General features: G+C 35.9%; 2 protein-coding genes across 2 annotated transcripts; one reads left to right on the top strand and one right to left on the bottom strand.

Annotated features, from left to right (window-relative positions):
* The first annotated feature begins 204 nt into the window (after nt 1-204).
* On the top strand, nt 205-9886 carry ACP1 (acid phosphatase 1). Its single transcript, XM_029965790.1, has 5 exons — nt 205-331; nt 434-547; nt 5115-5176; nt 7374-7479; nt 8383-9886. Exons 2-5 carry the CDS (start codon nt 506-508, stop codon nt 8458-8460), a joined length of 288 nt encoding a protein of 95 aa, XP_029821650.1. The 5' UTR covers nt 205-331; nt 434-505; the 3' UTR covers nt 8461-9886.
* A 1765-nt stretch (nt 9887-11651) lies between these two features.
* ALKAL2 (ALK and LTK ligand 2) lies at nt 11652-24564 on the bottom strand. The gene is given in 7 exon segments (XM_029965789.1): nt 11652-12442; nt 19041-19107; nt 21465-21545; nt 21657-21710; nt 24167-24485; nt 24488-24517; nt 24520-24564. Coding segments are annotated over 6 exon segments (594 nt in total). The 3' UTR covers nt 11652-12442; nt 19041-19042.
* Between the last annotated feature and the right edge of the window lie 42 nt (nt 24565-24606).

Genomic DNA, 24606 nt, shown 5'->3' with positions numbered 1-24606 from the left:
AGATGCACACCGCTGGCTCATATCCAGTTTTTCATCCAGTGATGTCCCCAAGTCCTCAATTCCTTCATGCCACAGTCTGTATTGATACTGGAGATTGCTCCAACCCAGGTGCAGGACTCTGGGTTTTCACATAAGCAATACACATTCTGTTTAAGTAAATAAAATCTTTAATCTGATTTGCGCTGAAAAATCCACAAAATTATTGATATTTTTGTTTCAATAGTCTGAAAATTCACTTTAATCTCTTGTTTCCATAGGAAACATCTGTCGCTCTCCAATAGCTGAAGCAGTTTTTAGAAAACTTGTAACTGATGAAAAAGTTGAACATAAGGTAAGCTATTTCTTCCTGCCTAAGAAATTACTGTCTTGTAGCCAGTTAGAACTGTAAGCAGTGAGAAAGGAAACTTAAAAATATAAATTTGTTTTTCTGTAGTGGAGGATAGACAGTGCAGCAACATCTACCTATGAAATAGGAAGCCCTCCTGACTATCGAGGACAGAATTGCATGAAGAAGCATGGCATTCCCATGAATCATATTGCCAGGCAGGTACTGTACTTTAATTTTCTTTAAATATGTGTATGTATTTGTTTTGTTGTTACAGTGGAGGACAGACAGTGCTGCTGTTTCAGACTGGAACGTGGGGCGCTCCCCAGATTCAAGGGCTTTAAGCTGTCTAAGAAATCATGGCATTGAGACAGCCCATAAAGCACGGCAGGTAGAAGAGAGTATATTTTCTTTTTTATTCATACCCATGCTTTGTTTAGCCCTAACCATTGCAATCACGGAAGTCATTTGACCAATGCATGGTTAAGCATCAAGTAATAAATACTATATGTAGTTTTTCAAAGGACTTCAAAGTGGCCTTATTTTTCTAGTTGAGCTTAATGAGTTTCTTGTTACCAAGCTTCATTGGAGGTATAACTAGGAAGCATTGGAGCAGTTTGTGCATTATGGAAAAATCTTGCCTTTAAATGTTTAGTTTTTTGGGCATTTTTTAAATACTTTTTAAAAATGGATTTACTCTAGTAATCTGTGATGCATCCTTCAGCAAAAAATTGCATATTTATTTAACAAGTCCAAAAAGAAGTAGAATACCTGTTCATCTGTCACAAAAAGCTTCTGCTCTTGCATGAAGATCTTTTAAAAATATTTAGAGTGCTAAATTAGAATGAAAGCACTCAAACCCAAGATTAGTAGCACAGTTGGTGGTAACTTCAGAGGAAAACATACCCTTGAAGCATTCTTAAGGATAAGACAGGTTTGTCACTTAGTGAAATCCTCTAAGTTTTAACCAAAACTCGTATCTGTTTTCAATAACAAAAGAACATGTATTTCCATGCTGCATTCCAGACAGATTGGAAGTAAATGTGTCTGCATCTATTTAAATAATTCAGACACTCAAATAAATGCACATAATTTACCTCAGTTAACTATTCTCTGGATATAAGATATTCCTTTAGGGCTTGACCTTTACTTAGTTTGAGTTTATGCCACTAGTTCTTGTACTGACAAAAAGATCAAGTCGTCTTGGTATTATCTTACATTTCTGTTCCCTTCAGAATTTTACTAGACCATACTGAGGTCATATTTACTTTCTTCACTTTCAAAGACGACATGTTTAGTTTTTTGACTTTTTAAAATAAATTCTCTCAATTAGTCAATTGCCCTCTACTGACCTCTCCTGATGTTAATCTCCCTTTATATAATAAACAGAATTAAGCACAGCAACATTTCAGATTTTTCATTATTTTACTATTAGAATAATTACTAAAAAAAGTCTGTTGTAATCTTTTCCTGTTACAAGTTCTGGATTTACTATTTATCAGTGCTTGAAAACATCATTATTTGGCAATATACAAGCTAAATGGTACTGAAACTATTCAGCCAGTGTTTCAGTCACAGCAGTGTAACATGTTTGTCTTCTTAGAAGATATACCTTGGAAACTTAAGAACTGTTCTTGGATATTCCTAGAGTAGTTTGTGAGCAGTTAAACTAAAGCAAAGGACCCAAAATGAGTTGATCCTCTGCCTTGAAACGAATCTCTATATCCTCCTTTGGCAGAGAGGGAATGGAAACACTTTAATGAAGACATTTGCTTATACATTCTGGCAAATGAAGAGATTCTTAAAGCAGAAGACCCTAAAATGTTACATATACAGGGAGAGAAAATTAACAAGAATGAGACAATAAAATGAAAGACTAACAGGATGAAAATTTGTCTAAAACATCCCAGTACAAGCAGTTTCTTTTATAAATTTAAAGAAAATCTTCAAATCCCTGAGCTGCAGGTAACTGTTCATTTTGCAGTGATGTTAACTATGTAACTCCAGTTTACTTTTTTTTCCAAACTTCTGTCAAATGGTCTCTGTTGATTCTCTAAACTGCAGACCTGTTATGGTCTTGTCATACTTCTGAAGAGAGAGGGACTCAAGAGTGTAAAATAGGACTTTTCAGAGTGGTCAGATAAATACAAGTGGAACTGTGTTTGTTTTAGAGACAAACTCAAGGATAGAATTTTGTGTGAGACTTGTTTCAGAACAGATTAAAGAAAATTTAATACAGAAGCTGCAGAAATAGAGAGCAGGGATTTACCTTTGTTGCCTTTGAAATACTGTCTTAAGATAAGTACCTCATACAATTATCCTCTTCACTCCTGTGGAATACTGGTACCCTCCCAGTGAAAGTCACTTTCTTTCATGTAATTTTGTGCATAATTATGATAATCATGGATTTTACCTTTTTTTAGTTCAAAACTACAAGAGTGATTTATGTAAAAGGGAATGTTAAGTCGGTTGCATCCTACCATCATATGCAGTGATCTTTTAAGTGAAAGGTGAAGTATAAAAATAAATGTATATACAAAATAAAGAGTTGTTAACATTTGAGCCGATGGTGGGCTGCTGTGTGTTTATGTACCCACTGTAGTTCTCTGAGCTCTTAGTCTTCATGCACAAACCAGATAAGTTTTAATCAGTTTCACTTTTATTCATGCTGAGGCCAAAATTGATTTTCCTATGACTCATACCGTGCATTTGCCTTAAATATGAAATTGAGATTAGAAGCAGGTTGTATTAAACACTGTTTCACAACTGGATAAATTTGAGGATTATTGCTTCTCTTGGGGTTTTAGACAGAGAAAATGAGATTTTTCCTTCTGTAAATAAAGGGAAATGTTTAACAAATAAATTAACAATGGTTATATGCATTTTTTTAATGCAAGGTTATTGTTGTCTGCGTAGTTCCATCCAAAGTTGAACTTGAGCTCTCCACTACTCTTCTCAAAATGTACATAAATTTTTATGTCCTCAGTTCCCCCAAAATACTAGTTTTCATAGTTTTGAGGAATATCTTCAGTTCCCTGGAGTTTGCTCAATTAGGCTTTTTGTATCTGATGCTGCTGTAGGGCTTAAGAGCAGAAGCCAAATGGTAATCTTGGTTTTAGGGCTGCATTTGCATCTGTGTTAGTGCTGGTCATAGGATAATAACTGTAACATTGTCAAGTGGGAAGTGTGGCAGGTGTGTTTTTCCTTTTTTTCTTAATTTTTCTTCTTACATATGTCTGTATAACAAAGAAATCTGTGCCCTCATATTTTCATAGGGGCCTGTATTTAGCTGTGTAGAGCAATCAGAAGCAGCTTGTAGAGGTACTGCTTAGATTTGCCAGGAAAACAAAGCTATTTCCACTGCAAAAATATTTTCATAGGTCAGAGGCACTGCATGAATACAGCAAATATTTTTACAGTGAAAATAAACAAGTCTGTTAGTTTTTACCATTAACCCTTTCTTTTCTCATACTTCCCCGACACACCTCACCCCTTCAATTCTCTTTGTGTGGAATGTTTCATTTATGGCTTTATTCTGGTGATAATTTCTGTCTGTCTTTTCTTACTCCCTGTTATGGGAGCTTAATCAGTATCTATTTGCTGTTTGCACAAAATGGATGTTTTGCCATCGAAATCTTTTTTTAGTATGTAAGTAATTTTTACAAGTTAAACCTCTGACTTACAGTATGATGTTTTGTCTTTTTGTCTGTTTACTTGCTTACTCACCTCTCTAGCCCATCCTTCCCAGAGATGCCTGCCAGAAAAACCTGTTCTGAACAAACTTTCCAAGTTTATTGGTTATGATACTTCACATAGGACACATAGGCCACTGTGTGAAATGCAGTCTTAATGTGAACTCATTATAGATTTTATTCTTTTTATTCATCCTCATTATGGACACTTGGTTCAAAACCCTATACTAGCATTGTGGGCATGGGCTGGGAACATTTTAGCCTAAGCTAAGGCTTAAATGTAAACTGAAATACAATGACAGGTAAATATCTGCAGCTGTCTTTATAACAGGAGAGATGACATTAGTACTTAAGTTAGTGGTTTATCTGCTGTTTGCCTATCTGCCTCTGAGCTCAGATCTCTGAATTTAGTTAATATTCATGTTTAGGGGTCAGTAAACTACAGGAAAGAAAAAGAACAGGTTGTATTATGGTAGGAAGATTACAATAGATTTTTTTCACATCATACTGTAAATTTTGTGAATTTACATGGCCTAAAATATTGTGGATGCATTTGTTTTTAAGAGATTGTAACTCATACCATCATACTTCAGCTTTGAATTTCACCTGGTAACTTTTCCTGTGCAGTGGCAAATTTCTAGACTGGAAGTATTGCAAGTGATTCCAGGTTACCTACATTTTTGTTGTTCTATCCAGAAAGTAATTTTTCTATTTTATTTTTAACCATTTTTATTGCATAGTTTCCACATTTGGAAATCTGCTTTAGTTTTAGTAGTTGAAAAGTACTAGAAATGTCACTTGTAATGATGTCTAAGTTGCTGCATGAAATATAAAAAAATAAAGAAAAAAAAGGAAAGATTGGTTGAATAGCTGACTTGGAGTTTTTTATGGAATTCTTGCAGAAATGGATAAATAATCATGGTAAAGTATATTTAAAATGCCACAACTTATTGTAAAAATTTATGAAGATGCAGTTTTATTCTTTCCACCTGTGTCTTTTTTAGTAAATCAGAGATACAGAATTTGAAAATACTTTTTTTCCTCTTCTTATAAATCAAATGAAGCTTGTAGGCTAAAGCATCTGTTTTTAATTCTAGGTTATTAAAGAGGATTTCCAGACCTTTGATTATATACTTTGCATGGATGAGAACAATCTAAGGTAATGTATGAAGAAATGGAACAAATTCATGTGGATTACTTATAGTGATGTCTCATAAGTCACTTTGAAGACAGATGTCACATTTTACTGCTTAGCTTGTCTTGGTGTTCTTTTGTTTTGGGGTTTTTTTTCAAACGTGTATGTGAATGATATCCTATTAGGATAGATTCTTCACTTCTAATAAGTTTAATGAGCTAGAAGTCAATGGTTTATTTGTGTGATATGTACCAATCAAGGATTAAGGATGGAAATTTAGGTACTTTGTGCTATATACAGCTGATGCCTGTATAGTTAAGAATGAGGGTGTACTTAATGTCTTGATTGAAGTGATCTGTTTTTCTAATTGCATGGTACTTAACAGACAAACTGTGGCAACTTGGAAAGGATTAAATATGGTAACGGTTTTTTTACTTTTTTTATAGAAATAGAATGAGCTCTGAAATAAGCAGAGTTGTTAGCTGGGGGAAGTCTTGTTTTATTGTTAGCTGTGTTCTAATTAAGTGCTCTTTAGAAAGATTTGGTGAAGTAGCTGCCTAGTGTAAAAACTGGGTATCACTAACAAAATTTCTACTCAAGTATATACATATGAGTACTAAGGAGCTGAGCTTTCAAAGTGCTTGTAAGAGCTATTGTAAAGTTAGTTTAAAAAAGCCGAAACCACCACAACCAACAACAAAACGAAACCCAAATGAAACCCTGTTAGTAGAACATAAAGACTTCTAGAAGCAGCACCACTTCACTAAGTATGATTTTGTTGAATTTTCTAGAGTATGCTGAATGACCTCTCTTCCAGAGTCTGCATGAACAAAGGGTATACAACACTTGACTTGATTGCAGTGTCTCAGGCAATGACGTGACTAGGCTTACTTCTATTTTCACTTGAATTCCTAAACAGAAACTTCAATTAACAATTTATATGATATGAACTATAGAGCAGAAGAAATGTCAGAACTACAACTGGGATATTGCTACTGCTACACTACAGTTTCACCTTAAACTTGCACTGAGTTCAGCCATTTGTAGCACTGGGAGGGCAAGCTGATTACAGGTGTTGATGGAATGCCTCATGTCAGAAAAGGAAGATTTGGGACATCCCTTTTCTTTAGCACCAGAGCCATCTGGCCCTCTCCTGTTCACAAAGTGGTCTGTCAGAAGCCTTTAAGAAAATGGTTTGATGTTTTTTCCAATAATAAAAGGCTAGAGAATTTATTGAAAATCTGTAAATTCAAGCAATACCTTCTTGGTTTAAAGAGGAGCCCTGATTTTTCTTCAAGCAAAACCAGTATTGTGGTCTCATTGCTATTTCTAAACTATTTGAAATTAATTTATCAGAATGAGTAATTAGAAATTTAATTTCTGAACACTGATATGCTTATGACTAAGTATTCACAGGGGCTTTTTTGCCTTTTTTAATGTTAAGTAAAATGATGATTTGGTATGGAAATGTGTAATTAAAAGAATTTAGTATGTTCTGGCAGTTCATTGTGAAAATCATAGTACTGAGCTGCCTTTATTCTGGAGATGATGAGAGGTGCATTTTAACTGCCTTTGGGATCATAGATGGCCATTTGTAAGTAGATGGGGAAAATGCCATCTCAAAACCAGAATGTTTTATCAATGAGAGGTGATGTAGAAAGAAAAGGATGTGACAACTGATAAAATGTTACAGTATATCAAAAGGAAAACAGATGTAGATCAGTCATTTACCATTTTCTGTTAACTGACTGTAGTAGGACTTCACATGAGTTAGAGGTAGTATTGATAGAACTTGCAGTACACCAATTTAATCTGGCTTTGAACAGGTAAGAGATGCTTACTCATACTTCTGGAGAAATATCTGAATAATTTCCATTGGTTTTTGTTCAACACAAGCTAAGGGTAGATATTGACAGTACTAATAATTGATTTGAGGAAGAAGTTGCTGAACTTACTGTTACAAAATTTTGTTAAGCTACAGGTTGAGTGCCTGACTGTTTATGCTCTGAATTAGGTTTATGTGTATGTCTTCCATACTCAATTAAACCAGACCCCACACAACAGGAAAGAAACAAAACCAAGCAGCAGTGTAGGGTCCACAGGATTGAGTCCAGACGTGAGTTATTTTCCTGTGTTGTCTAGAAATGGTCGTGAACATCTTGTGTTGATGCCAAAATTCTGGCAAAAAATTCAGGGGAAAATTTTATGTTCTCTTTTACAGAGATCTGAACAGGAAAAGCAACCAAGTTAAAGACTGCAAGGCCAAAATTGAGCTACTTGGAAGTTATGATCCACAGAAACAGCTTATTATTGAAGATCCGTACTATGTATGTGTAAGAAATTCTTTGGGTGGCTTGATTAAAAATTGTGTCTGTGTAGTATATAATCTTTCCAGATCCCACAGTTGGCATGTGACATACAATGTAAAGTTATACAAAGCCAAGTGTAAACATATTTTTTTTTAATGACAAGGAAAGAATATAAATTACTGGATTAGGAAAGGATAACATGTCTTTATGCTTGCATTTATTTACATTTAAATGCAGTGCACCTATATTTTTAATACTGGTGAAGGCCTGATTGATCAGCCTCCTTGCAGAGGATGTAATGAGGAAAGATAGAGACAAAGGCATGGACACAGGTAGTCAGAGAAGTTGAATAATACAAGCCAAGAGCAAACAATTAGATTAATATTCTTCAGTTTAGCAAACAGAGGTGGATAAAGATGCAGTAGGGTTCTATAAAATCTTGATGTAATGGGAAAAACTAAATAAGGAATTGCTCTTCATTACCCAGAAAGTAGAGAATATGAAATGGTTTTAATGGGGGAAGCAGATTCAAAACAAAAAGAGTTTTGTTTTGTTTTCCTTTGTTGCACAGTGCTTCATTAAACTGTGAAACTCAACTGGAAAGGTTAGTGGGAATGTAAAGAAAAAGGGAAAAAATTTATAAGGGCTAAAAAAGTGAATAGAAGAAAAATGTGTGAAGAAAATATGTGAAGGAAAGTCATCTGGGACTGTTGAATACAAAGTCACAGTGTTTGTGGAAATCCTTGAGATCAAATTAGAGAGAAATATGCAAAAACTATCACCATGTATTTGCACCATTTTTATTCTTTCCTTGTGTCTGTTATTTGGTATTAATGACAATGGAGAAACCAGTATGCAATTTTTATTTTTTTTTAGTTAGTACTGTTATTCTTACAGTCTTTTTCCTCTCTTCTTTTCCAGGGGAATGAAAAGGACTTTGAAACTGTTTACGAGCAGTGTCTTAGATGTTGTAAAGCATTTTTGGAGAAACCTCATTAATGCTTCATCATTTAATTTCTAAAAGAAAATAATTAGCTTTTCCTCAAATATGTAAAGTTTACTTGATTGATACATTTAAATTGTAAAATTATGCCTCTGTGTTCAATACTTATTCAGTTGAATTTTGTATTTTAGCTTTTCTGTCATCTAATGAAAAAATATAGAAAGGTTTTAATTGGATTACACGATCAACCATTTTGTCACTCATCAGTGTAGTAATAAAGTATATAATTCAGGATTAATTTATCTGTAAACTCTTCAGTGCTTTCTCACAAGCACTGCAAAAGTAACATCTTGCTTCTTTATGTGCTGTATTAACTAAACTGAGGTCTTGTCATTGTGTCCTTAGTGAGTTAACTTCAGTCAGCTTTCAGTGGGAATCTGAGATAATGGTTGATGTGTAACTGGGATGTGTCAGTATCATGAGGCAGCCTTTGAATGGAAGGTGTTCCTGTTTCACAGGAAGCCTTCTAGACTCAAAGAACTGCTGCCTGACAGACATTGCTCTTAGCACTATTTGAAAGCTTAAGCAAGCAAAACCTCCTTGTGTGTCATCAGGATCCAGTGAAAATAGCTTTTTCTGTCAGTTTAAATCCTTAGGTAGTCAAAGAAGAAATAATTTTTGTTCCAGTTCACTTTTATACTATTGAAGATGAACAAAGTTCAGAAACTGATTAGGACTTCTGGTCTTCCTTTGGTCTTCTGGGTGATTCGTAGCACACTGACACAAGCACATGAAACATAGCATTTACTTTGATGACAAAAAAAATAAAAGCTGAAATGTGAAATCACATTTTGTATCTTATAGTAGTAAAATACTCAAATCCATGCAATATAATAGATGAGAAACTTGCTATAATTCCAGTTCCTACATGAGGGTCAGACAGTATTTACAGATTTACTCAGGAGAATGGACAGCCTGTCAGAAGTGTTCTCTGAGAGCATAGTTCAACCCAAACGGAGTTCATCTGTACTGTAGTACAAAGTAAACCAAAGGCCAGTAAGTAGATAGTTCTGCTCTTGGACAAAATGCTTTGTAAAAATCTGTACCTGCTTGTCTGAACATCACCTTTCTTGTCTGCCTTAGAAATGTAAATGCACTGAGATCAGTAATGTAACTGGTACCATGATGATTTTTCCTATTTTGACTAGTATCAGCATTGGTATGGACTAGCATTACCACATTATCTGTAAAACTGGATCTATAAAATTTGGTTTCATATTTATTTAGCCTTTTTTTGTGTCTCTTCCTGCCTTCCAAAGTAGTAGTCTCTGTATTTGTAGCCTACTTTATCTTCTGGGGGAGAGATGTATTTCAATAGAGGATACTGTTACTCCTGGGGAAGTTGGAATCCTGGTGTCACTCTGTGTGTGTTGAAGCCTTCACCATAGGAATTAAATTTCTTGGGACTTTTGCTGTAGAACAGCTATTTTGTGTTACGGAGGTTTCTGTTTTGTGCTAAAATTTCAGTCACACCTATAACTTAAAAACCTGCTTACAAAAAGGCAGGTGGTACAGGGAACGCTTAAACACAGAAATCAGAATCTTTGTGCATTATTGCATTACCAGTAGTTTTGACTTCTAAAAAACAAGCTAGAAATTTGCAAGTTAATAGCTGTTTCACTTCAGGGACAAAGAATAATACAATATTTCAGGTCCGACTAAGCACTGACTCTGGAAAAATTATTGTCCTTTGCTTTTATGCATGCTTTTACAAAGTAAATGGGGAAAAATGATGGGCAGTAGGGACAAACCCTCTTAAATGTGGTTTTATGCATTAACCTCAAAGGTGGAAGTGTTTAGGCATAATCTAATATTATTCTCTGCCTGAATGACCATTTCAAAGATTCCAGTGAAATTAAAATAACTCACAAGATTTAGAACATGATGACTTGTACTTTCCCATTCATGGTTGTGTAGGAATTCAACAGTTTCCTACATACTAAAGCTAAGATTTAAAGGTCTTAAATCTTTATCTTTGAGCTGCTGGGGTAACAGAAAGGACATAAAAGGATATGGTTGTTTACCTTTACTAGGCTTAGCAATCTTCCTGTAAAGTGATACAAACTATTTGTGTTAAATTCAGTTCAGATTTAAAAGTTTCAGCCTTGAGATACATATTCAGCAAGTAATCTGTTGGCTACATAATTCACTAAGTGTACTAGGAGGAGTAAGGTGATAGATTGATTTTTATCATTAGTAGTTTTTTTTTCTGGAAGAAGGGAAGGAGATGACCATGGTATTATATACAAATTTGTAGAAGCCAAGAATAGAGAACTGGAATTGCCTTCAGGAGGGACAGTTGCATGGTACTGTTTGATCAATGGAACCACAGTGAAGCACAGAGTTCCACCGACACGTTTACTGCAGGTGAGCAGCTGAGTGAATCCTGTAGAAGTAGATTCCTTAAACTACCATGTTTCCTGTAGCCATATATTGCATCCATTGAGAGATGAAACTTTAACATTTAGTGTTCACTGAAAGCAAATAAAAACTTGTAATTCTCTCCTGCTAAACACAGCCACGTTCTTGCATGGGATTTTGTACTTCTTCCATTTTCTCTTTTCTTCTAAAGAGCTGGATGCTGAAGGCTCTTAAGTGTCCATTTCAAGAATCTCAGCTCCTAGAGTTTTCAGGGTGGGGAGGGATGTTAGTTTCGGTTTTACATTTTGTGGATCAAATTGAGGATAGAAAGAAAACTAAATGCCAGTATAAGTTAAAAGTACATGTGGTTCATCTACAGATTGCACATAAAAAATTTCTTCCTGTTTGAGCCATTTTATTTTGTCAACTGAATTTAATATCTGATTTAAGGAAGAAAGGGAAATGTGTATCAAGGTTTCTCAAGTTCACTGACTTCTTAAAAATTCTACAATAGTAAAATGATTTACTGGACATTTGCTGATTATATTGCCTTGCAGTATCATGAATAGATTGCAGATTATTAAAAAAACCCCAACAACAATAACAAAACCCACAAAAACAAACAAAACCCCAAAACCAAACATGAACAAAAAGCCCCTCCCCCAAACCAAACCCGAAACAAACAAAAAATCCTAAAACAACTGTTATTCATAAAAAACATTCCGTCTTATAATGCTGGAGAGAATTGGAGCAGCCTTGTGGGCTTGGAAGACACACAGAGAGTGTCCAGATTACTGAACTTCTCTGAGGTGGATATAACTTTCCTTCTTACACTAGTGAGCTCTTACTGGAAAGAGGTTTAAGTGTGAATAAATGACAGTAGCTACCAGAGGGTAGCTTGTTTACCTGGATTCAATGAACAGAAAGCAAATTGAGAACAACTTAATACCAAACACTTTATTACTTACGCTTGTTATTTACAGTATTTACATATTGCACGTTCGCTGGAATGTTTTATACATTTATTATATAAAGTAAATTAATGGCAGCTTGTGTTTGTGTACAAAATCCATGCTCCACTGTCCCAAAAAGTATGTCTACTTGGAATTACGTTCCTGTTTGTCATGCAGTTTGTACTCCCAGGGTACAATGTGACCCCAATGCAAGTCTGTTTTAACCAAACTTTTAAAAAAATTGCATAAGCATGAAGGGTGTCAAGTGACCACAACTACCGTGGAGCAGATCTTTAGTAGTTCTAGATATACAAACAAACATTCCTTAAAATTTTAGAATTAAGCAATAGAACATCAATTTTCTTGGTGAAATATTTGTGTTTACATAATTTTTGGCAGCATTACACATCAATTGTAAAGTGTGTTTTTAAGTACAGAGCATTAAGTACTACTGGCAGTTATGCTACTGTAAAGAATGTCAATCTGCAAACTTGATGGCATACAAAATGCATGTTAAAAGAATTATGGGAAGTAGTCTGTCAATCTGCAAAAATAAATCTCTTGTTCACAATGGAATTTGCTAAAAGGTAGTAAGTTCTATTTCCCTGTTGGTTTCCAAGGCACTTCTCTTGGTTCTTGGTGTTTCTTGTCATGGTAATAACATCTGGTGGATTAAAAGAAAGAAGAAAATTGCCTTTCACTATTTTTATATTCACATAGATGTGTTTCAAAATGTGTTTATCATGCTGAAAATAATAAATAAAACTGGAGAATTCCATAATAACTTTTGAAAGATCCAGTAGCACATTTCTGATTTAGCTCAGTTTGTATCAGCCTGACTGTTAAATTAATGGTTTGTTAATCAAGGCGGAAATTTTGGAAAGTGTCCCTTTTTGTGGTGTTTCATTTTAGGTAGGCAGATCAGGAAAATCTAGTTCTACCTTTCAAAAAGTGCTCATAGTTAAGTCTGGCCTGTTCTAATGACTGCAGCTGTGAAGTCAAAAATTGAATAAACCTCAGGAATAGCATTAACACATTGCAAAATTCTGTCTGGATGCCTTGGTGTCAGTCAGTTGTTGCTAGGATCTCAGAAGGATTTGATGTATCATCGGGCCCATTTGTGAAGAAACTTGGAATCATATAAACAAGAAACAGATAGAAGTAACTTTCCGAGATTTGGTCATATAAATATAGCTCCTGGAACATGCAAACACTGAGGCAGCACAAACTGAGCAGGAGCTGCACTGGTTCAATTTGCTGGTGGTTCTGGTAACTCTTCCCAGAACAGTTTCTTGGAATGAAATCAAAACCATTTCTATGATACTGATATCAAAATCACTGATACAAAATGACAGGTTTCCACATTGCATATGTATGTATATTGTCTATACTCTAGAAATGTTGATTCAGAGGTTGAGCAGTGAAGGTTTTCAGACCCCTGTTCCCCCACACCTTTAAACCATGCTAAGAAAATGTTGTGTAACTGAGTATACATATCTAGAAGTCCATCCTCTCTCCAGTAACTTCTGAGTTTGTTTTCTGCAACCAGATTTTCTAGATGGATGACCACTGAATGCTACAAGTCTGTCCACTTAGTTTCATGTCCTTCTAAGCCTGTTATTGTTCTTTTTTAGAAGTAAAAAATGTACGATGTCTTTTTAATCTACACAGTCGAAAGCCATTGCTCTTACATGCAAACAGATTCAGTTGAAGCTTGTGTGTCTCACAGCTGTCAAAAGTCCTTGTGGGAGATAAAAACCAGTGGTACTCTGATGCTAGAGTTCTGCTGATGACATTTTTCACAGTTAAAGCTTTCATATTGTCTGTCTGAACGTAGGTACCTCTCCTTCCCATGATCAGCGCGAAGTCTCTGATACTCTGAGTTTCTCTACATATTCTACTGCTTAAGTATAATTCATAATAGAATCATTTGGATGCAAAGTCAGTTGGACTTGACATAATCCATTGGAAATCAAGCTATTGGTGCATACAGAAATACTTGTTAGTAGTATTTAAACATTTACTTTGCAATTTTTGAAAGCTGTTAGGAAATGTAATAATGTTACAGAACAGCTTAATGTAATTTATGGGTTTCCTCTGGCTTTGCAGATAGGACAATGACTTTTTTTTTTTTTCCCATCAGTAGAAGCTGATGTAAATTTTTCTTGTCTTGCACTGTCATCTAGCTTATTTTCTGTATGTAGGGTCCTCCTGTACCCTATTTAGGCTGGGATGTTTAAAAGTGATGTTTAAAAGAAATTAACATGCTTTTGGTTTGATCAGTGTGTGGTACAACTGACAAGTTAAACACTGAAAATGTAATAAATAATTTTTTCATTACTAGTGGGAATATGCAGCTCACTGAGGGTGAAAAACACTGGATAGGATGCTTATACAGACCTGCTTTTCTATGGGTATCTGATCAAAAGCTCTGGATCTTAGATTCCCAGTGCTCAGGTAACTTACAGTTTTCTCAACCCCTGGCATTTTCAGAGACCCTTGAAAAGGCCTCAGATTTTTAGCATTGATAAATCTGCTGTACTTTCTTTTAATTTTTTTATTTCACATCATATGGATCAGTCTAGGAAAATCAGACTGGAATTTAGCTGAAGAGTGATAGGTAGTCTTAGTGGAGTTCCTGAACACGATTTGACTACAGCCTCTGTTGAGAACATAGGTAACAATTCCTTTCCCCTCTTTAACTCAATTTTTAGTTCTCCTTTGCTAATGCAAGGAAAAATAAACACAAAAGCCCCCAACCAAACCAACCAACCAAACCATGCAATTGTTCCAATTTTAAAAGCACAAATGAAAGCTAGTGTAAAGGCATATTACAGCTTTCCAGATTTGTTTCTGGTTATTATCTGTGCATGATTATAAACTCTGTAAGAAAAAGCTAATCTGTATGAGAAGAGTTTAGTGGTTTAAAGATCAATACAAATCTTAAAATACTGTGCCAGTAGGATTTTGTAGCGGAACTTCCATGTGCTTACATCAAAAAATTCTTTCCCGAAGTGTGCGCACCCAGGTGGAAGTCTGTGATGTAATCAGAGAGATCCACGCACTGAACACGATAAAGTTTCTAATGTTCCATCTGGTGTTAGCCACAGACATCCCATAGTAAGCAAAACTACAAATTGCTGCTTAATAAACTTGGACTATGCCACACTAGTAACTTACACTGGCTGCCTATTTAATGCAAAGCAGTAGTTCTGATAAAAGTCTTCAGTTAGTTACCTTGGAAACTACTTCCTGGCGCCAGACACAGAGGTGACTGAACATGCCCTGAGAAGCTGTATGTGATGGATCAAGCTGTACATTCTAGAAAAAGAGGGTCTGCCTTCACTGAATAATACGCAACTCCCTCATCTTAATTTTGCCTTCACTTCTATGAAAGCGTGTTACATTTCTTGAATGCACTCGATGTTACTCTGAATAAGAAACAGTGTAAGAGAGAAAGCAATCTGTTGTTTCCATTGTAACAAAACACTTGAAGCCAAATTTAAGTACCCAAATGTTAACTTGGTTTAAGAACAGTTTGAAAAATGGTGTATAGGAATGGGATATTCAGTGGGGTACTCTAGTTTTCATGTATATGAAGTTTCTAACTTTAACTTGTATTTTCAGCATTTTTCATATACATTACTAGTATGGACAATACATCTTGAGGAGTTTACACAGATTTTTCTGAGTTCCAAAGGAAATTTCAGTTATCAGTGGGCTTTAGCTTATTAGGAATTTTATAAAGAATCTTAGACCTTCGTATGTACAAATATTAATTTTTTGTATCTGCTTCTTAAGGAAGGAAGCAACTAATAGATCTTTTCATACCCTTTTTATAGTATATAAAACCTCACTTTCTCTGCTTAGCCCGAGATTCCTACTACTTACACCAGTCTTGTATTTATTAGTGCAAAAGTGTTTGTCATTAGTTTTACTTTGTTTATTTGAAATAACTGTAGATGCTTTAAAAAAGGTAAAAAACCCCATAAAACTTGTCCGTGTAGAAATTAGAAGAAATCCTCAAAACAGAAGGATGTAATAATATCTGATTAATGCAGTCTTTAGTTTTTGAACTAGTACTCACGGTACAGGGAGGTTTTCAACATATATTATGAGATCAGTATTGGGCTCTTGCAAAGACTTAAAGAACAGCTAATGGAAAAGGGAGGGCACCAACAATAACACCTGCAGTTTTCAAACAAAAGCAGTAAAATCTGTATGACTGTAGCCAAAGTGGCTGTGACAGATGCTGTCAAAGGGGACAGATTTTCAGAGTCATCGCCGTCTGTCACAGGAAATACTCAAGATCTGAACTGGGAACTTTATTTAGGTGAAGACTTCAGGAATTTTGTTCCTGGCATTTCTTACCTACTGCAGATATGGACAACATTACAGTTGTGGGATGTATCTGCATAGGGTGGAGCAAAGCAACCATGGAATATGGGAAATCCTAGGACGCTGACTGAAGAACAGAACACGAAACAGCATCAAGGACAGGACTTAGCATAGCTGTGTTGACTACAAGAAGGGGTTACAGAATAAAATTAATCAGAAATGATGCTGGTGGCAGCCAAGGAATATGGCCTGGGTTGCTGATTGGAAAAAAAAAAAAAGGACTACTGAGTGATGTGGTAATATAAATCTGTTGCTCTGGCTTCACTCATGCAATCTCAACAGTTTGAAGGGCTGTTACTGGGTCCCTGCATTGTTCCTATCTGTGGGACAGGCAGAATGGGAACGTACACTAAAAACCAAGAGAAGATGGAGCCCAGTTACATATGTGTAGGGTAAATGAGAAAAAGTGAAGGCTCCATAAGACATGCTGTACTACAAACACATGGGCCCACTCAGGTATGTGTTGTGACAGTCACAGATGTCCAATTCCTGTTTTCACATCTTATTTTCTTGTTTGATCTTAGCTCAGAGTTTCAATGTCTCGTGTGATAGTCCAAAATGCATTTAGTGTAGAAAGGAAAACAAATCTATTTTTTTTCCTTTAACTTGATCTCTAAACATGGATAGATGTCCACAGATCTGAAAAATCCACCAAAACTACCAGTTTGCCAGTAATAGTCCATCTGTAGCCCAGCCCACTTAAAAGCCTCCAATGAAATGAAAATCAGATAATGAGCAAAACAGGAAACCTAATTTGCTTCACACAAATTGAACTGATGCAGTAGAAAAGCTTTGAGGAGAAAAGATGATTAATCTTATGGAGACATTTATGAATCTCAAAGCATATGTGGTAGAGAATAGTCTGTCTTTCTACTAACAGAGGTTGCTTAACAATTCTACCACTACTGATCTGTGTCTGTGTGGAGAATAACAGCAGTGGAGTTGCTATTGACATTGCAACATGCCTGTTAGTTGAGCAAAGGTGTTTTTTGAGAGATGGACAATTTTAAATAGACTCCCATCTTGAGATGTGAATTACTTTAGTTCCTGTTCCTTCATATTACAAGTTTATGTTTACATGACAGGATGTTAAGATACAGATAAAACTTTCTAAAGAAAGGGAGAAAAGAATTTCCTACTCTAATGTATCCGCTTATTGATAATAATATTGACCTATTTGCAAAATTAAACAAATTATATTTCATTTATCCACACTGGATAGAGAGGATGGCTAGTAGCAACCTTTTATGAAATGGAATACTCCATGATGTTTTCCTGCAGTCATCTTTTCTTTAGACTAAATAATCCCAATTCCTTTAACTGTTCTCTTAAACTTTTTCTAGGCCTTTGGTAATCCACACTGCTCTTCTTTGGACTCTTTTAAGAAGCACCCATATGTCTTCAAGTGTGGTGTCCTTAATTAAATACAGTATTCCAGAAACAGTGATTATTTCAGATGTTTCATAAACAATTATTTTATTTATAAATTCCAGTATGTTGTTTGACTTTTTTCAAGTGTGACATGGTTGACTTGTTTAGTTTGTGATCCAGTACAACCCCTATGTTTTTGACAAAACTATCTGTCTATTCACAAAATGCCATGGATTCTGGCATTCTGGTAATTCTGAAGCTAAATACTCCTACCTGACTTCATAATTCTGCTCTTTAAATTTTATCCTTGTTTTAAACTATTCAGCTTATTTTCTAAGATTATTTTTAATTCCAAGATTGTACTGTGTCATGGTTGCTTCTCCTACACTACTCTAATCCTTAAATATAGTATTCTATCACCCAAGTTATTAATGAAAGTATTGAACAATATCACACCCATAATGAAGCTGTGAGACACTGCTTAATACATTTTTCCAGTTTTGACAGTGAAACGCTAATAACCTACTTGTGTATCTTTTTCCAGTCATTTTTACATTTATCTTGATTACATTTCCCTAGCTTGCTTCTGAGAATGCCATGCAAAACAATGTCAATGCTTTAAAAAAATAAACTAAAATGCTTAATATTTATTATTTTTTCTCACTGATTCTCTCCACCATAGAGTTAAAATATCTTGGTTTGACAGCATTCGTTACTGACAAGTCCATATGGTCATTAGTCTGAGGTCACATTTTTGTCTCAGGTAAAGGTTGAGGACAGAATGTGACTTAGTTCTTTTGTATTCTTTTGTGACAGTTTCCTAAAAATAGGTCAGTTGGATGGCTTTTTATTTTGGTGCATGATGAAATTTCCCAAGTATTTGTGGGAAGTAGAGGTACATGTAGGCAAAAAAGGAGGGAATTAACCCATAGACATGAGAGGTGAACACAATGAAATCCCAGGAAATCCGAGTAGCTTGAAGTTAGTTTATCAATGCTACTAATAATACATTTTAATTGAATTACCATAAAAGCACCTGCAGCCTATCTACGTTTATAAAGCTTTCATGTGTATAGCTATGTATATATTAACTCAGACCAAAGAGTACACCATAGATGTACAGCTGCACACATAAAAGAGTGGCTGCTGCTCCTGATACAGGCAATTGTGTACTGAGTCAACTCTTGAAAAATAAGCCACAGCTGTAGAGTTTTGTTCTGTAACAACAAATCACTATCTGCTAACTGTATGCTGCTATAAATAATTCACAGATGATGCACATGGACTTTTATGTAATGACTTCCAGCAGGGGGTACCCTTTCCTTGATGCCAAAATTTGCCAGATTAAGCCAGTTACTTTAAGTTGTGTGAGAGGAGAATACCTTAGCTAAAGGACAGCTGTTATTATACGCCCATAAATTCTCATGTATGAATCACAACATCCTCTGCTTTGCTATGCAGTGGAATGTCACTACTGCTAAGAAAAAGCTTACCTTTATCCTTCCATGCACATTGGGCTTACTGCCAACCGAGTAAGAAGCCTGGCACATCTTTTATAGTCTGTCATGAAAAAAGAGCATAAATAGATTACCAAAGTAACCAATTTTGCTTTTAAAAATCAACATTGATATCAGTGTCAAATTAGTATTGTAATAAAGTTTAATGAATACCTTAGTTTGCAACAGAATAAAAGTCAACTCCTTAGACTTAGAAATGCAGTGTGTAAAAACTGTGTAACTGAAAGCCATGTCTAATACCACATTAACAGTACAACTGACTTTTGCATATGTTCCATCTGTAAACAAATAGCATGAATGTGCTTGGAGGCTCTCCAAGTGTTTGTATGTATGAAAATTTATATATCTGTGTCTGTGCTTACATGCAGGATCTAAACATGTGACTGTAGTATCTCCATACTAGAGGAAGAGTAAGTTGTGCTCATCCACCTTTGAAATCCAGCCCTCAACCACAAGGCTATCAACTTAAGTAATGCCATTCTCCAATAGATATTCTTCAAATTAGACAAATAACATCTAGTCATAGGAATGTCAAGTCCAGCCCAAGTATGTGACCACATCACAAACATTCATAACTGTATCACGTTTCATCTTAAAACTAGTAAAACTGTTTTTTCCATAGCAGTCCTATTGTTAGTTGTTCATATTTTAGGTACCTTCTTCTTTTTGATGCATTTGTAATAAGGGACAGAACCAATGCAAAACTAAAAAAATAATCAAAAGGGTTTTTTCTTCATTAACATGACAAACTGAAAGCCAGTATTGTGAAAGCTGGTTATGGACAGACAGAAAAGTAAATTACTTTCCAGGTGTAAGTGCTATTACAGTGTACAAAGTACTAGAAAGTATGCCAACAAAATTCTTTTGTACTGGCTACCACCACGTTGCAGCCTCATAGATGCTTTTAATTTATTTGTTGTTTAGCCTTTGAATTTCTACACAGAATGAACAGTATTATTTGAAGTCAGGATATTATCAAAAAGTAACATCATTCTGTGCATGAAGAATTAAAGTAGGCTGTCTATGTCATTTTCCTAGAAGAAAGTTACTTCAAAAGATGCTAGTCAGCCCAGTCCAGTAACTGATGTTGATTTTCGTTAGGCATTATTTCATTAATGAGTAACTACATCTAATGTTTCCTAGAGATGCAATGTTAACAATCTCTAACTCACAGCATAGTTATGCTATAATTGCCATTCATACAAATTATCCTCCATTATCCAGACATGATATTGGTGGGTATGTCAGTTGTCAGAAGGAAAAGGCTAATTTAGACTTTATGACCAACTAGTTTATAGCTTCACAGCTTGGAGCTGTGCTGAGCCAAATGATGTTTGTATTGTGATCCTTATGAAAAAGGTAATATGACCATTTGCTTGTTCAAAACAGACAAGTTATGAACAACTTATATCTCCACCCATATAAACAGAATGTGATCTGGCTAGCTATCATCTATAAATCCCTATCTTTCCAAGGCATTCCTAATCTGAAGCCTTACAAACAGGGGAAAAGTCCACAATTCTTACCAAATATGCCTTTAAAGTATATTGGGCTAAATTATTTATTAATACTTGAAACTTGGAATCTGTAACTCTTGTTTCTATTCCCAGCTCTGCTACTGACCCAACTGGTTGACCTCAGACAAGTAAAATAAAGTGTGCTTCCATTCTGAAAAGGCTGTACTAAAATAGCATCTGCTTACTCAACAGGTCCACCTCAGTATGAATCTAGAGTCACATCTACTGACTGATATATGTCAGTGTTTGATTTGATTGTCTCTGTGCTGCCAACAGTGAAGAGATATCATAAACTGCATTTTCTTACTTGTGTCCATCAGCACTTTTTTTTTTCCTAAGCCTTAGGAAATTATATTTTCATAATTCATGGAACACAAGTGTTGCAAAGATTCATTGTCAACATCACTGATAGATTGGTAGCTGAATAGTCAAAATAGAAAATATCTATAAAATATGTTCTAGATAAATAATCAATGAAAAGGAAATAATCCCACCTGGATTTCTGATCCTATATTGAATTTGCAGCACTAGAAAGTAAATATGAGATGTTTCTGAGAGGAGTCATGTTCCTGTGAAAAGCAAACACTTGATTTGGAACCCAGGAGACATATACTTCAGTACCTAAGGACACAGTGTTTACAGCCATTGTACACAATGTATTTTCAGTGAAAAGGTTTTGTTTCCATTTTCCTCTCTGTAATGCTGATGCTGTACTGTAATACTGTAAAGAATACTCAGTATATTTTAGACCACTCAAAACTCTTCATTGCAAGGAATGAGTTCTGACATTGTATCACTACTGGTACCTGACAGAGCTACCTGACAGAGCTATTAAATTTGAGTTTCCTTTTGTTTTAGGGAAGTTTCTCGTTTTGTCACTTACATGCTGGGATGGTGCAGTCCCTTGTATTGTGATAAAGCCGATGAAAATGTTTACTACATTTTGGGCTAAAGTAGAGTGGACCTGAAATATAAAGAAATAATAAGTTATGAATTAGCACAGGTCACAGAAAGAGCAGTGCAGCTTACGGTATGTACTTGAAATGATGGATACCAATGCAAAATTAAAACATACCTGTTAAATGCTTTAAGAACTTGTCTTTCATCCTCAGATCTCTAGGAACTATTTCTGTTGGACAGAAAAAAGAATAGTCACTCTGCTGCACTGGAACTCTGCTTGCCAAGCATAGTATGAGGGCAGGGAATATTCTGTCCAGCAAACATCACCACTATGTCTTGACAGGTACACAGAGGTCAAAAGCCCTTTGCATACAGCAGGCCACATTTCAAGCACTTGTTTTACATAGGAACCCCTGTAAAATGCTCTATGAAACACACGGTGATGATGAAACAATGTCTGTTAGATGTGTGGTCATTAATGATGATGGTTATTAACTAAGAGTCAGATTTTAGCTCTCTATGAATTATATTATCAAGTTGACCTAGATTTAAATTCTTCAAGAAATTTTAGTTCATGGTTGCTCAGAAATAGTGTATTACACTAGTGGTAAAGATCCAAAGATAAACTCAAGTTTGGGGTTGTGTCTTCTAATTCTCTTATGCAAATGTGTCCAGTATTCTATCACAGGTATGTTGGTACAAGCACTCTTCTGCTGTAATCATGGAACTGGATTGATCTACTTACAGGAATCTTTTTTTCCCTCCCCTTTAGCAGTAAATAAAATTCACAGGAAATGATTCCAAGCAAATTGCTCTCTTCTGGCTCCCTGTGTTTGTGGTTTACCGCCTTGCGTTTTCTGTTCAGCAGATGGCAAAATGAAACTGGTTTACTGAAATCCATTTTAGCCCTAACCCTCAGTTGTGACTTCCTGATTTACAGCTATCTTTGATTGCTTTCCGTTACAAACTCTATGCTGATAGCTTAGTGCTGATTGTGTATGATACACTACATGGTGCTTTATTTATTTGACCATAAATGCCTGAGCAGCCTTTTTCACTCCCCTGGCACCTCTTATCAGATATAAAGTGAGAGAGCATTTCCATCCAGATCTGATTCACTTGTAAGGTTAGACACTTCTCGAAAGTCATTCTTCATTTACTTCTAACTTTAGTCAGTGTAAGTAAAATTGACCTTATCCTATTTGACCTAATTATGTCATGAAGAGCATTAAAAACACACATGCTTCACTCAGAAATTTCCCATGGGACCAACTCACTGGGAAAGTGATGCCAAAACTGAAATGAAAGACTCTTAACTAGTAGTTCCTTTTCAGAGTTGCTGGGAATAACTCCATTATAATAACAGAATGAAAAATCCTGCCTAGGGGTCAGTTATAACACTAGCAACTAATCTGCTCTGAAGCAGGTTTATTAATCAAATAGATAACTGTTCAGCACAAGCCAGATGTTTCACACCAATATGCTGATGTAGGGTGACCAAAAACTATGCCCACGTTCCAAGGTGAGATTTAGAGTTGTGCAGATCAGGGTTCCCTGCTTAGTCTGGCCTCTTTGACTTTTTAACATGTATAAAACAAAATGTTCTCCCTGTGATGATCTTAAGCAGAACAAAATTGTCTTTGTACATTCATTAATCATCCAGATAGAGAAGCAACATTTTCATGACAACCACCAATAAATGCAAATCACAAGGATATTTGAATATGAATGAGAATGAAGAAAAGGTACAAGTTTTATGAGATCAATAAAGACAAAATAAATAGCACACAAACAAAATGAAAGCCACGTTGGGAAAAGGTGAGTAGGCATTTGCTGGAAAATACTCAGTCACTTTCAGTAGGAGGGGTAAGATGAGCAGCAGTAATGCTGTAGGGGCTTGGGAGTGACAGGGAACAGTAAATTAGACATGGCAGCAGGAGAAGCCAAATCAATTTTCAACTAGATGCACAGAGGAACATCATGGAACTGAGCAGTAACTATCCGTCACTGTGTGACTGGTATGACTACTTCTGGACAGCTCATGCAACCTGAACATCTTACAAACCAACCTGGGCTTTCACTGGAGGTTAGAGAAGAGTCATTTAAATGAACAGAAGTATGACTGCAGGAGTTTCCCAGATTGGTCACAGCCTCTACAGTGGCAGAGGAGTACTGGTTCAGTTCCCTAGTATTTTAAAGGTGCTACCTCTGGAGTACAAAAGGAACAAACAAACAGGGCGAAAAGTTCAATGAAGCTGAGCTTCAGGAAAGACTTCTAGAAGTGGAGTCTTTAAGGACATACTATAGTCCTGCAGGGGAATTCTTGCTAGGGTCATTTCCAAGAAACACTTAAACCAAGCACATTATAATAAGTGGTAACCTTCCATCCCTTGTTTCTTTGAGCTTATCTCATTTCAGTCTTTTCCCTTATTAATAGCTTTTGTTCAAAGCCACAGGAAGTTGGACTTTCAGTTGAGTACATTATCCAGAGCGTAAAAGACTCTCAGATGTGACTGGAGGTTTTCTATTCTGAATTTGCCATCTGTGTCTGTTTCTGATACCAAGGGGAACCTGCAGTATTTTGAGTGGTGAATTCTTGATATAAAATTAGTAACCTGATGTGCTGTCTCATTCACTAAGGCACTCTAGAGAAAAAGATCTCCTATGTCATGGACTGTGACTTACCAACTCTCTGCTCATCCTGGTATCCTCCATAGTCAGCCACTTCCCTTCGATCCAAGTTATAGTCATGCTTGGAGAAGTACTGCACCCCACTTTCCTTCTCCAGGTGGTACCTCTTCAGTTCCTGAATGATCTCCATGATCAGATTTAAGAGACTTTGCTTGTCCTTCAAATCTGTGGAGTCAGCTTTCTCTTTGCAATATCCTGCTGAGAGCATTAAGAGTACCAGCCCCAGCAGCCCAGGAGACCTCAGTCCACTCATTGCAGTCCGACCTGAAGAGTGCACGAGGGGATGAAGAGGAAGGATCTGCTGCTGTGGGAGGCCTCCTGTTTCACTGGAAGAGAAAATCGGGGGGTTGGGTCGAAGGTGGGGAGAGTCGTGGGGATGAAACAGGAAACATTACAGGAGGAGAGAGCGGAGACCACTCCGCAGGTTACACAAG

Source organism: Manacus vitellinus, unplaced genomic scaffold, assembly GCF_001715985.3.
Source record: "Manacus vitellinus isolate BGI_N305 unplaced genomic scaffold, ASM171598v3 scaffold_11_pilon, whole genome shotgun sequence".
NCBI classification, from domain to species: domain Eukaryota; kingdom Metazoa; phylum Chordata; class Aves; order Passeriformes; family Pipridae; genus Manacus; species Manacus vitellinus.
Note: the sequence above shows the minus strand (reverse complement) of the source record. Positions and strands in the feature narration are given on the sequence as shown.